Source organism: Falco cherrug, chromosome 1 (genome assembly GCF_023634085.1).
Source record: "Falco cherrug isolate bFalChe1 chromosome 1, bFalChe1.pri, whole genome shotgun sequence".
In the NCBI taxonomy this organism is placed as follows: Eukaryota; Metazoa; Chordata; class Aves; order Falconiformes; family Falconidae; genus Falco; species Falco cherrug.
Window position 1 is genome coordinate 94,970,935 of NC_073697.1, and position 13,898 is coordinate 94,984,832.

The 13,898-nt window shown below is 51.3% G+C and overlaps 1 protein-coding gene across 2 annotated transcripts in view; it reads left to right on the plus strand.

Moving 5' to 3' along the window:
• Positions 1 to 6,737: 6,737 nt before the first annotated feature.
• CORO1C (coronin 1C) overlaps positions 6,738 to 13,898 on the plus strand; it is a 53,991-nt gene continuing 46,830 nt past the window's right edge. The window contains exons 1-2 of one of the 2 annotated variants that reach the window (XM_055708646.1): positions 6,738 to 8,450; positions 10,097 to 11,017. In XM_055708646.1, the coding sequence (XP_055564621.1) occupies positions 7,052 to 8,450; positions 10,097 to 10,173 (1,476 nt within the window). In that variant the 5' untranslated portion in view covers positions 6,738 to 7,051 and the 3' untranslated portion in view covers positions 10,174 to 11,017. Of the gene's footprint in view, positions 8,451 to 10,096; positions 11,018 to 13,898 lie in introns of those variants that run through there. The other variant, XM_014287245.3, reaches the window with a different exon arrangement.

A 13,898-nucleotide genomic window follows, 5' to 3' on the forward strand; every position in this document is an offset into this window, starting at 1 on the left:
ACTGACCTTCCCTACACCCAGATGCTGATTTAGGAAAAGGAGTAGGCCGTGGGGGCACGCATGATGCTTGGAGCAGCCACCTGGGGGTCCTTTGTGCCTCCTGCACTCGGGTTTGAACATCAGCCTGGGCTGGCCAGGGCTGTTTGCAGGGTTATTTTTCTCCACTGTGTGTTACACTGGCACCTGTCTCAGCGCTGCGGGCGCTTCCCATTGCTGCATGGCCTGGGTCAGATTTGAATAAATTCAGAAAAATTCTGTTAACTGATGCAAGCGAACTTCTCTATTTCCTTCCTGCTTTCTTGAGTGCCTGCCAAGTTACGCTGCGTACAAACCACTGCTTTTCCCGGGGCGTAGCTCAGCACTGACCGCCTTCCCCCTGCCTGCTGCTTGGACTCAACTCTCGCTGGACCAACCCCGCTGCTTCACTCATCAGGCTCCGTCGCCGCGTTGTCGCGACGCTGTTGGTCGGGATAGAGGCAGAGTTTAGTGGGAGCCAGTCTCGAAGCCAACACACACTAGTGTGCCATTTCGGAGGGGTTTATAGCCAAACTGATGACGCTTGCAGACTTCATTAGGCTTGTTGCATGAGAAGGTAGATGTTTGTCCTCTCCCACGTATTGTAACTGTTCTTTTACAATGGAGTGCCTTAATACTAGTTTACAAATACTGTGTATTTGTGCTGAGCTGTTAAACTGCTGTTTGCTGTTCTGGGTGGGTTGGTTTTTTTTTGTTTTTCGTTTTTTTGGTGCTTTTGGTGTTTCCAGTGGCAGTGAGACCGTTACTACTTCTGCATATCGACCTCCTGTCCCTGCTGAGCTCAGCGCTTCAACCACTTCCCTTCTGCTCTGTACATGGCAAAACCAAAGGGCTGTGTCGCGATGCCGCCGCGCCAGCTGCAGCTCCTGGTGGCCCCATTTATTTATCTATGCATTGCTGCAGTACCACGGGCAGGGGGTGTCTGGGGAGACCTCCCATCACCGGCCAGCTGCGCTTTTACTCAGCGGATTGCCAGGTGTGAATCCAAACCCAGTCCCATTTTGCCAGAAAAGCCCGATATGCACAAAACTGGCACCTTATTTCCAGCCCAGGCTCTGTCAGTCTGTGCAATAGCAATAGCCGTCCTGGCTGTCCTCTCTGTGACAGTGGGGGTTGGCTCGGCCGTGTCCCCCTTGCAGGTATCACCCGCACTTTGCTGGGGAGCCGGCTCCCAGCCTGGGAGGTGGAGGCTGTCCCGGTTAAACCGTGACCACAGACCCGGAGAGGAGGGGTGGGTGAGTAACGTGTAGCTGTTCCAGTGCGTTGCTGTAATTGATGATAACAGTGTTCCTTTGATTTCATGGTATTTCTTAATTCTGGTTTTATATTTAAATATGCAGTATCTTTTGTACTGTACGTGCGCGGTAGGGGATGCATAATGCACTTTTTTTTACTTTTGTTTGTAAAAATGTACTGTATATTTTATGTGCTTCTTGTGAGAAAAATAAACTTTTTTTGTTTTCCTTTTACAAATGAGCTTTGCGGAGTTTTTGGAGGTGGGGAAGGATCAGCCTGGCCGTGGGGAACAGGCCCGGAGGGGCTGGAAAGGAAAGGAGCGACCGGCATGTATCATCGGAGCAGCAGCTGCTCCTGGCTCCCGCGGTCCCCTGCCCCGTGTTATCTCTTCCCGTCTGTCCTGGCTGCGTGTCCCTTGTTTTTTGGGACCTGGCTGTTTTCTGCCAGCCCTGAAGGCCAGATGAGGAGATGCCTTTGTCCGTCTTGGTTGTGTCCTTGCAGTGCTGGACATGCTTCAGCTGCCCCACTGGGATGGCAAAGCGCTATGAAAATGCACCCAAGCCGCAACATGGGCTGGCTTACAGGGTTTTTAAGGGGGGAAAAGGGAATGCAATAGAAACACGCTTCACGCCTGGAGGCAGGAGTAGAACTGAAATCCGTAATTCTCCGCCTAGCCTCTTTTCGGCAACCCCAGGCTGGGTTTAAGGAGAAGCCGCTGGCGGTTCGGCACGTGGATGTTGGCAGCGCAGCAGCCGTGCGGGGGGAAAGCGATGCTCGGCTGAGCCCTCCCTGCACGGCCCGCGGAAGACCGCTTCTTTGGAGAGGGGCTCGGTGCTACCGCAGCAAGACGGGCTGTTGAGTTCCCACAGCCCTGTGCTGCAGCCGCCTCCGAAAAGCACATCCCCTGTGGGAAAAGAAGTTAAATCCTGGGATGCAGCTCTCCTGGCCGGAGCTGATCCTGCTGCTGTGCCACCATCCACCCGAGGTGGGACCAGCCCTTCCCGGGCATCCACCAAATTTTGCCTTTAAAGGCAAACAGTGAGCATCTGTCTCCTATGCCTGCGAGGAGTCTTGTTACTGCCTGGGATTGTTCTCGCTCCCAAAGCTGCTCCAGGGAGGAACATGTCAGTGTTTACCTTGGCAGGGTAGCAAAGCACAGGCTGGGGATGCTCTCGGGCTTTGGCACACTTGCAAATTGCCTCAAAGAGTTGCTAAAACCCCACTAGAAATAGTTGCTTTTGAGGGTTTTGGGGGGTTGGTTTGGCTCGGAGTTGGCGCCCATCAGTCAAGCGCAGCAAAGCGTGATTTACTGGCCACCCTGAGGAGCCGCAACCGGCCGGACCGGGGCAGGAACCGGCACTCGCCGCTGCCTCCATGATGCCGGCTCGCTGCCAACCGGTGCGCGGGGACCTCGGACCACAAACTCATGGGTGAATGAAATGACTCAGTTTCTCCTGCAGCCTTAGCAGGGGCTGGGTTTGATTGCGGTGGGACAGGGCTGTGGCAGCGCGCAGCGTGAGGGGCCGGGAGCATCGTCATTCCACCCCGCAGCCAAGTGTCGCCCTGGAGCTGTGTTGTGGCACGTGCTGGCTGATGTCCCTTCGTGTCACCCACACATTTCTGGGCTGCACTCGCAGCTTTACAGGAACTCGTGCATGGGAAAATAATGTGCAAATGATGGAGGAGAGAGCCCTGGGCTCCCTGGGATGGGGTTGTGGAGGGTTTCGGTCTTCTCCTTCCACCTGAGAGCATCTCTGGTGGAAACGGGGCTCTTCCCCCAGCTGCAGGACCAGGGTGCTGAGCTGACCCATCGCTGTGGGAGCAGGGTGCTGAGCTAGCCTGCTGCTGTGAGGGCAGGTCCTGCTGCGGGAGCTGCAGCATCAGGAGCTGGATCTGGCATCTGATGCTCCCCTGAGCAAGGATGGAGAACCCAGGCTGAGACGCCCCAGCGCAGAGCACTTGGCTTTGCGCCAAGGCCGCCTGAGTTGCCCAGACATGCTTCCATGATGACACGAGAAGGAAAACAGTGGGAGCGAGTGTGTGTACGTGTGTGTGTGCGTGTACGGCTTTCACACCCTGGGGGTTAACTCTCCCCAGTGCTGAGCTGCAGCAGAGCTGGGGGGCTTGTGCAGAGCCGGGAGCCCCAGAGGCTCCCACACACCAGAGCTCTGCTTTTTGGGGACAGCAGCGCTCTCGCTGTAGTGAGCTTTTGAGATCCTTGGGACAGAGCCTGTCCCTTAGCCAACACCATTTTGGGGTTGCATTTGCTGTTATAGCTCATTTAATTCACGCTTCCCTTGGCCGATGCATGAGACGACGCTCCCTCCTCACCTCTGCTTCCCAGAGATGGAGACCTCCGCGGCAGGTTCGCATCCCAGGAGTTGCATCTAAGAGTTACACGTTGAGAGAGGCACCGTGGGACGGGGCTGAAATGGCCGGAGGGTGCCCTGTGACTGCCGGTGAGTGTGCAGGTCTTTATTTTTTATCCTTGTTATGGTTAAAAGTTGGTTCTTGACAGCGCAGTTCTTGTTACGGTCGAATGTTACATCCTGTTGTGATGTTGCTATGGCAAAGCCAGGCAACATCTGGAGCAACACAAGTTCTCTCCGGCGACCATCGGAAGGTTTATTTATAACCTCGCTGGCGAAAGGAGATGCCTGAGCGCGAAACCTCCGTGGGCAGCTCATGGTGGGAGCAGCCCGGCACTGGGTGGCCCTTGGGTGGGGACCTGGGGCGGTGGGAAGATCCCCCCACCTCCCCTGCCCGGTGGAGGAGCCCACAAGCAGAACCGAGCAGGAATGATCTCCTCAAGGGCCCTCTGAGTCCGTTCTTTGACCTGATGGGAGGAGGATGGTTCCCTACCAACATCTCCCAGTTTCACGTTGGGGTTGGGTGACTGCAGGGGTGGTGATCAAATAATTGTAATGGGGGAAAAGGTGCGGTCTGGGGGGTGAGCGAGGCTGGTTTTAGCGAGCAAAGCGGTGTGCACAGAGAAGCCACAGGAAGGTTGCGAAGGGCCACTGCTGTGCTTCAACACAGCAACCCGCTGCAGCGAAGAGAAGCTGCTGCTCTGGCAGTGGGTCTCCAGCTGCCTGCAGCCCCAGGGGGATGCCTCTGCGACTATTTACACCGGCTCACGGCTGGACAGCCGTGCTGGCCTCTCAAGAGGTAGAAAAGTAAACTATTTCTCCAAGCAGAAGCCAAGAGTCAGCACTGCCGATGGGAGATGAGCTGGTTCCCGCGAGGGATGGAGGGGCAGGGGATGGGGGGGCCGAGCTGTGCTGCTGGGGGGGCTCCCTCTCTGCCCAGCCGTTGCAGACGTCCTGCAGGTTGGAGTATCCGCAGGGGCAGGTCCTCTCTCCCTGTACACACACCCGCACGTGTGTTCCGTCTTAGCAGCAGCAGCGTCTCCTGCCCCAGCCAGGGATGCTGCTACGCTGGGGAGCAGCTGAAGAGCTGGTCGGGTTTGCTCCAGCCTCAGCCCTGGCCCTGGGTGTTGCGTATTCCCTAAAAGTCTCTTCCTCTCCAGCCTGAAGGATGGGGCAGCGGTGACATTGCAGCAGCTGCTGTTTCCTTTTATGCAGACGGCTCGGGAGCAGCAGCCGTGTTGCTCCTGTGTCAGACTGTCCCCAGTGTTTGGAAAACGCAGCAGGGCAGGGCAAACCCAGTTCCAATGACCCAACTGTGCAGCTTCCATGCCAGCCCTGGGCTCTACAATCCCCACACAGGGCAAGCCAAAAAAATCAAGATGCTATTTCCAAGTTATGATGATTTGTGAGAAATTTAGAGCGTATTTGGCTTTGGCACGGGGGAACCAAGGTCAATGGCTCAAGGGGAAGAACCCCAAATTATTGATCAGGTCATTGTGCCGACGGCAAGCGTGCCAGAGTCTGGTGAGTTTATCCCATGGAGACGTGGCTTGGCTTTAAAATTCATCACTCCCAACTGCCAGCAAATCTTGCGGCAGCATTTCGCTACCTGGCGGGATGGGTGCTGTGAGGTCCCCCCCACCGCTGGTATCAGCAGGGAGCATTGCCTGCTCATCTCGGGAGCCCAGCTGCCAGCCCTGCTCCTGCTGTGGGAAGCAGTCGTGTTTGTTTTGGGCAGCCTCAGCAGGGATTTAAAACTTCCAGTGGTAACAAATGGTGTTTTGTCTCACTGCAGAGCAGCTCTGCAATGTGCATTGATAAAAACCTGTCCCTGCGAGGGGGGCTGGCCGGCTCCTGGGCTGATAAGGGCTGGGATAACCGTCATCCCTCGCTCTTTCTCCTCGGCGGTGGCTGGCACTCGCTCCTGAGCTGGCTTACAGAGCACCAGACGAGGTGGTGGCATCATGAGAGACAGTGGTCCAGGCACCAGCTCTGCTCAGAAGGCTGCAGGGGTCCCTGAGGGCTCTGGATGAAGCCCCAGCAGGATTTTCCAGCCTCCCTGAGTGTCAGCCGGCTGCCTTTAGCCTGCGGCCAGTGGGCAGGTCACTGGGGGGCTGTTTGCAAACCCCTGGGGCTGACATGGGGGTAACACAGTCCCTGCTGGGAAGCAGCACCTGGCTCCCAGTTAGGGACCAGCTAGGTGTTTTCCCACATCCTGTTTCGGGATGCTTTTCCAGCTGAGGCTCGGGCAGCCGGCACCTCGTGGACCATAAAAGGCAAAGCGCTGGGAAGAGCTGCTGGGTGGGAGCGTGGCGGCCGCTGCAATGCCAGGCATCCCAGCTGTGTATAAACGGATTAGAGCCCTCCAGCTCTCCTGCACCCCCTCCTTCCCGAGAGTTTACAGGAGCCCGTTTGGCAGAAGGATTATCCAAAGGGAGGAACTTTCCATTCGGAGCGCTGTTTAGAGAAATGCCCCGAGAGTTAATAAGGATTTTTGATATGTTACGTTTTAGAGTCTCCCGAGAGAAACTTGTTTCTGAGGCTGTTGTCGGACTTCTCTGTTCATCTCGGGTCGTCTTTTTTTATGTCGCAGCAATTCCCTTAGCCATAACGTGTTCCCGCAGATTATCCTAGCTGGTCTGTCTCTGCCCTGCATGCTCTGTGCGGGCGGCAGCATCTCTCCCTGAAACACTGGGATGCAGACCAAGGCTGCACGACGCTTCCAGGGAAGGAGCGCTGGGGGAGACGCTCTGTGTCCATCAGGCACAGGGTAGGGAGGCAGGGAAGAGCGCCAGGGGCACGGGTGCGGGTTTCCAAGCGCTCCGTGAAACCCACGGAGGAGCTGACGGAGGTGATCCTGCCCAGACGAGCTGCGGCAGACGACCTGGCAGTAAATCACTTTGGAAGCAGCGGGATCAGAGGGAAGCCAGGGAGGGTTGCAGCACGGCACCGCAGGGAGTTATTGCTGCAGCAGGTTGGGGAAAAGAGGAGAGTCCCTGAAGAAAGATGCAGATGGGCAGCAAGTCCTTCCTGCCTGTAAAGTGCTCTGGACCAGCAAATTAGAAGCTGGGGGGTGCTCTTACAGTTACTCAGGTGGGATATATTTGGGTAGGGACCAGCGTAGCATCAGCTCTGACAGCTGTTGTGTTAGGGCAGAGGCTCCTGCCCTGCTGCAGAGGATGGGCTCCATCATGCCAATGTGCATTTTCATCTCCGTTGGCCATGAGGCTAAAAAACTCCGGTTCACATGACCCAGGCACGGAGGCTTCCAAACTGCCTCCGTCTCTCCCAGTAGCGGAGGAAGGGGAAGGCGGTGCTGAAAGTCTGCCGAGACCCAAGGTGGGAAGAAATCTTGGCTGGCCAGCTTCAAAGCGTTTGGACCAGGAATTGGAGTGACCGAGCTCCTGGCCATGGAAGCCTCCACCTGGCAGTACGATGGATATTTACAGGATGACACAAGTAAGACGAGGGGGAGAGACTGTGCTACTTCCCGGGGAGCCTCTGCAGGGACGTGTGAGGATTATACTCTGCTGCAACTCGGCCGGGAGGGCCTGGGGCACAAGCTGGAGAGGGGGGACCTTCCCAACCCGGGGAGCGACACGCAAGCCCCTGCCAGGAGGTCAGAGATGAGCAGCAGCAGGCAGAGAGGGCAGCAGGGGCTGGCAGGGGACCCGTGCTTGGATGAGCACCCCGTGTGGAAAGGGTGCAGGAGAGGGGCGGAGGGAGACGCCCCGCCGAAGGTGTATGAGATGGAGGTTGGGCACAGGCAAGCGGGCACGGGCAGGATGGTGAAACCAGTGGTGTACAGACTGGAGGAGAGTGAGTACAGGCGCCTGATCGAAGAGGCAGAAGCAGAACCTGAGGAGGAATGGGAAGTGACAGAGCACAAGGTACCTGTGATGCAGGAGGGCTACCCAGGGGATGGGAAGGCAGCAAGTCCAAGCCTAAACAGACTCAACACTTTCCAAGGAGTCCTGAGGAGGCAGATAAGCCGCTCGGACTCTGAAAGCAGCGCAGAGAGCAGGCAAGTGAATAAACTGACCCTGAACTCCCCCTCGGAGAGAAACAAACCGAGTGTCCCCATCAGGTCAGATAGCTTCGAGCGAAACGCCATGCTCATGGATTACATTTTGCAAAGCAAACAGGAGGCAACAACATCTGTTTCCTACGTCCCCAGAGAAAGCAGCAAGGCAGCTGAAAGCTTCAGGCAGGCGCTGAGCTTCGCCCCCCAGCCTGACAGCACTCCGGACCTTTGCCAGAACGGCCAGACTGGTGAGGAGGATCCGGCCAGGAAGCCCAAGCCAGACAAGCAGGTAGCAAAGAGCCTCGAGAGAATGGTCTCTGCAGTTGCAAATTATGCTTCGGTGGCTAGAGACACGGAAAAGCTTTCGAGACAGAGCAGCAGCCAGCTCCTTGAGAGCAGCGAACTGCTTGGAGGTGAAGTAGATGCAGGGCTACTCGACTCACATGGCCAGCAAAAAACCCCACCGGCCCCTCCGGTCAGGTCCCACAGCAAAGAGAGCCTGGCTCTGAGTATGAGCAAGGCTGTGGCAATGACAGAGGCGCTGCTGGAGCCCCACAGCGATGCAGTGAAGCCTGCCAAGGAGCAGTGGGCAGCTGCAGGCGCGGAGCAGCTAACTGGAGGCAGGACTGCAGGAGGAGGGGGCTCGGAGGAGCGGGAGCGGAAGGGGAGGAAGAGTCAGGAGGATGAGAAAGTGCTTAAAGTTGCCGACGCAAAGAAAACCTTCGAAAAGGTCAAGGCGGCGGAGGGAAAGGCAGCGACGCCACCGCCCAGCGCTGCCAGAAAAGGTGAGGTGTGACGGCTGTGCCACGGCGGGCGGGCAGAGCCGGGGGGCTGGGGTGGACGCAGAGCACGCCACAGCCGAGGGCTGGGGGGCGAGGGGAGCCGGGGACACGGTGGGTGTGAGGCTTTTCAGAAAAATAGCTGCCTTGTAATAGCCGAGCAAACGATGGGATGCACTCAGGGCACGTTTAGCAATGATCCTAATGAGGCAGGATGGAAATCAGGCGTTGATTCACGTCTGCACTCTGCTTAGTGAAAGTACTTCTGGCAGTGCAACTGTTTGGTGAGAAAGAGATCTGGTTTTTAAGACTCCTGTATGGAAGTGAGCGTAATACCCAGTACTCCTACATGCTTTTCACGAATAGACAGAGTGCAGAAGTGCCCATGTGATGCTTTCTCCCACTGCCGTGTGGGATTTTTTGCCTCCATCTCTCTAGGCACTGGGTGAGCCAATATAATTTTATTTTAGCTATGGCATAAAAAGGAGGCATTATTTTCCCTAGGTTCTTTTTCTCCTGCACTTTGACTTGAGCTGACTAAGCCCTTCAGGAGAATGACATCCACTTGGAACCCCTCTCACTGAAAAACTGTGGATAAATGGACTTTGTTGGAGTTTTACTGGTAAAACAGTGGTTATGCAGAAACAGGGAGAGATGAGAAACGAGCGTTTGTTTGAGAGTTTGGATCCTGCAAGGATGTACCAGACCCATGCTGGTTAACTTACATCTTCTGTTTATTGACAATCTGCAGTTGTGGATTTCCTTATAAGGGAAAATAAATGTTTTAAGGCACAGGAAATCTATGCTAGCTTTGAATTGAATAGCATGTTTACTTAAAAAAAAAGGTGTGATTATCCCACGTTGCTCGGTACATTGTGCTGTCCATTACTCTCACTCACAGAAGTCACGAAACCAAGTCAGAATATGAACGTGAGTGTGTGTGTGTTAGTGATAACGAAAAGCCTACAGCAATGAAAAATAGATCTGATCCTCTCAGGAAGCGTCTGAAGGGTAAACGATGTAAAGAAATAGGGTTGTGAAATATTTGTCCCTGCAAACTATCTGCCATCTGACAGGTTTGGGCTCTGTACATGAAGCCAGGCTAGTCCTGGTATTATCAGGGTGTCTGGATCTCTGCAGTCTTCTCCACTCTCCCTCCAGTGGGAGATTTATCTGATTAAATGGTACAGCTGATGGGGCGTGTTTTCATCAGCCAGATCAGATGGAGGGATGTTTTCATCAGCAGAGGCATGCATCCTTTCCAGGGAGTAGAAGGAGCAGGTAGATGCAATGGGTGATCTTACAGGAGAAGGGGGTGAGAAGGGACTACAAGAAATCACGCTCCATCCCTAAGGCAGTACCGGCTACAGCTAAATCATTCCTGGCAGATGTTCACCTACTTGTTCTTCAGAAGAAATAGGGAGGGAGGGTCAAGACAATCTATTTCAGTGCTGAACTGTGAAAACATTGTAATAAAGAAGAGCGGGAATAGCTTCTCATTTTGCTCTATCTGTGATACAGTTTCTTTGGGTTTTTTTAAAATCTCTTTTTAAACATATCTCTTCCCAAATCTCATACTGCCTAAGTGAACATGAACAGCTTGCATATATTTACTATTACATGATTCCTTCTTATACCTCTGATTTTTCCAGCGCCTTTGGTCCAACTTGATCCTAGACAGCAGGGAGAGAAACAGAACAAGGAGGCGAAAGGATTCAGAATGGGTTGAATAATGAGGACAAGACTAGGATATGTGATAAGTGTAACATGGAGTGCTACAGGAATCACAGCACCAAACCTCACATTACTGCTCGCTGCTCGAAGCCCCTGCTCATTACGTGGTGCCTGGATGGGTTTTTTTATTCTAATCAGAATGATAGGAAGTGTCGAACTCGGGATATTCATGTTGCAAATAAAATACAGCTTGCTTTTCTCTTTTTTTTTTCTTTTTCTTTTTTTTTTTTTTTTTTCTTGTGTGTGTGTGTGTGTTCTGCTTGCTTGTCTCTCTCTTCCTAGTTAATCATCTGGTAGAGATAGCAACAAAGAAAATCCCATCTGTTGCAACTAATTGCTTCGTTTTTATTTGGTGTCCCAACATTTTAATTAGGTAATGGGACTACATCCCCTTCATTGCAAATATAGGAAAAAAGAAAGAAATATATATTTCACAATCCTGTACAGTGATGGAGGACAAAAATACATGAGGATAGACTAGCTTGAAATTAATGTAGAGATTTCCTTTTGCTGTAAAAACTGTGGGCAACATGTTTCTATGCCTTTCCTATAGATGAGTTGGTAGGGATGTGTAGGACATCTGAATTACCGCATATAATATGCAGGAGAGTGTGTATATGTAGTAATAAATGTGTTTTATGAAATGTGTTGTAAATCATTAATAATGATAGCATCAATTATTAATACCCACCCCGACCTCATGTTCATTTATTATTGCTTATCAATCTCCAGCATCTTCCATCCATTCCAAGCAGCACACAAATGTGATCGCAAGAGCTCGCTCACCACAGCGGATTTTTGTTACCCTTTGGGGAGGGGGTTTGCGATCTGACTCAAATTTACTGGGTCTGGGAGTAGTGCAGGGATTCACTTGATGTCAGGCAGAAAGGTGGGGCAGGCCCAGGGATAAAGCTAAGGGGTGCTGACTCCTAACCCTCTGCTTTAATTCACATATTCCTCTTTCCTCCTTGTCCACATGCTCTGATACACCCTCGTACACTCCTCCCTTCCTGGCTGTTATTTTAAAAATCTGATTGAACATATTGCTCTCCTTATCTTTGTTCCATAATTCTACAGCTCCCCTTTCTGGCCAAGGATTGAATAAGGCCAAACCGAATGGATTTTGCTCTCCCTCTCTCTCTCCAGGCAAACACTTTGCTGGATCTGGGGAACAGCCCAGCACGGGGCAACGCTTCCCTGGGCAGAACACGTAATCCCATCCAAGAGACAGAATTGATTACCATAATCAAGAGCTGTTACGTGGTGGCTGTTAGTACAATTTTGTCTTGGCAGCCGCTCAACATTTGATGATCGTTGAAACGTCCCTTAAAAGCCAGGCTCGTAAGCAGTTTAATAAAGCTACCCTTGCCACTTGATACATGCCTAACAGACATTGAGAAAACAAGGCAGCTACAGTCGATCTAATGCTGTTCCACATATAGAAAATGGCTCAGAGTTTGGGCATTTATTCTTTTTCTTTGCCATCAGTCCAGATTTCGCTGCACAGAAAAAAAACCCAAACACTACATTCCATTAACATTAAGTGAAACATAAAAATCGCATCACCAATGTTAATGGGAGCAGCTCTTCTCCACGCTGCTGAATCTGGCCTCTTGCATCTAAATCACGAGAGCCACAGAAAAAGAAATACAAAAATATGCAACTTTCAGGTGGTAGAACCTCGTGCTTCCTGTAAAGGTATTTAAATATGATAATCAATCAAAAGGCTTCAAGAAGTAAAGAGATAAATAGTGGCCATAAATGTCCTTGAAAAATTGTATAACTTGGATGTCTGCAAACCCGAGGTCCGAAACACAAACCATCACGTCTGGCATATTTTGCGTGACTTAGACGTTAAGCTGCAAAATAACAGGACTTTAAATTGCTGATCTCTCTAAACCCTCTGTAAGCCGTTTCCCTTCATTCAGAATATATTTAGCAATGAGGATTTAAGCAAACTGAAACGTTCGAGACAAATTCATTCCTCAAGTGACTTTACCGGTGCTGCACGACTGGGTTTGCCGTCTGTCTAAGATTGCTCACAGACTCCAAGCCAAATTGTGTACTGTCAGCTGAAGGCCAGAGAAGTCATCAAAATTTCTCCTAGAAAGAAGTGCCTCAGGTGTTTGTGTCTTTCTTTACCTTTTCCAACTAATAACACCGCAGTGGCAGGGAAGGCTGTGGAGCATACTGAGCGCGTTACTTATAAGGCATGTCAGGATCATTGTCGGAACAAACCGACATGATTTATTGCAGTGATGGAGTTGATGCATATTTGCAAGTGAGCTAAATTTAGCTGCTGACATAAGTTTCAGAGGTGGAGTCTGTAGACATGGCGCTGTTTCCGTATAAAGGCTGTGAGAGAGACTGCAGCAATCGTGCATCAATGTAGCGGAGAGTAAAATATGTGGGATGGATAAAACTAGTGAAACGTACTTTTGAACAAATTCTGAATCTTTTCTGCAAAATTTAATAATTGGGCGCGTCAGTACTGATAATATAGGACAAACTTTGTGTGGTTCCTTGTAGCTGCAAGAATTTGCTACTAGGATATTTCCCTTTACAAAAATCAGATTTTGTGACATATTTTGAGAAGTTATTAGGCTTACATCACTCTGGCTGTAATTTAAGCCCTGTTTGTTGGGATGATTTTATTCAGCTGAAGATTACTGTTTACCATGGAACCAAAGAGCATGTGTAAAACCTTAGCCATTGCTTCTGTTGTTGAAGTCTTCAGCCTGAAATTTATGTAATTTCTTCATCACCTTGTACGGTGAGCTGTTGCAATCTAAATGGCTCGTTAATCCAGGTCAGGATCTGAGTGATTTCTGGAGCGCTTCCATGCAAATGTTTAAGGATACTCAACAGGTATCGTTCCCTTCTGAATCCATCCTTAGTGACTCTTCCAATGCCATCTTGAGCAAGCTGTGCTGCAGGAGTACCCATCCCTGCAGCATCTGGAGCAGGAATACCTATCCCTGCGATCTGGAGCAGGAACCCACCGCTCAGGTGGCAGTTATTGAGAGATCAGGCTGCGATCAGATTTCTCATGACAAATTTCACTCTGTATCCTCTGTGTACTCCTCTCATCATCTTAGGCGGATGCCTGGTTTCTCTTCCAAGCTGTTGAGTAGTGCTGGGTACTGCTGCCTCCACTGTTGTTTCTCAGTCTAGGGTAAAGCATCCCCTGGTACAGGATTAAAATATCGTTTCAAGCTTGCCCACTGTTTTGAGCGAGAAGGAACATATATTTTTAAGTACCATTTGATGTGCTTGTATTAGTAGGTTTTTATACATTTGTAAGCCACATGCACAGGTTTGAGACTCCTAATAATTTAGTGGCTGTGGGACTGGCAGTCAAGACACTCGGCTCTATCACTGACTCATTGTGTGACCTTCAGCAAGTCACGTACCTACGTGGAAAATATGAATCACAATCTAAACCCACCAGAATGCAGATTACCTGCAGGTCTGCTCTGAGGCTGCCAAACTGCTTTTGTTTTCTTCTTTTTTAGCATTAAAGAGATTGTTTGAGGGAGGAGGGTGGAGACTACGTGTGCTGGGCTGGCTTTCAGAAGGAAAGTATTAATTTCATGGTAATCAGCGCCATGGGCAGTGCGTGGCAGGGATGCAGGCTTGCAAGTCTAATCTTTGGGTGTATCATTTTTTATGAAGGTGTTGCTCAGTACCTGAGAGACTTCCCTGTTTGTTGAATCAGCA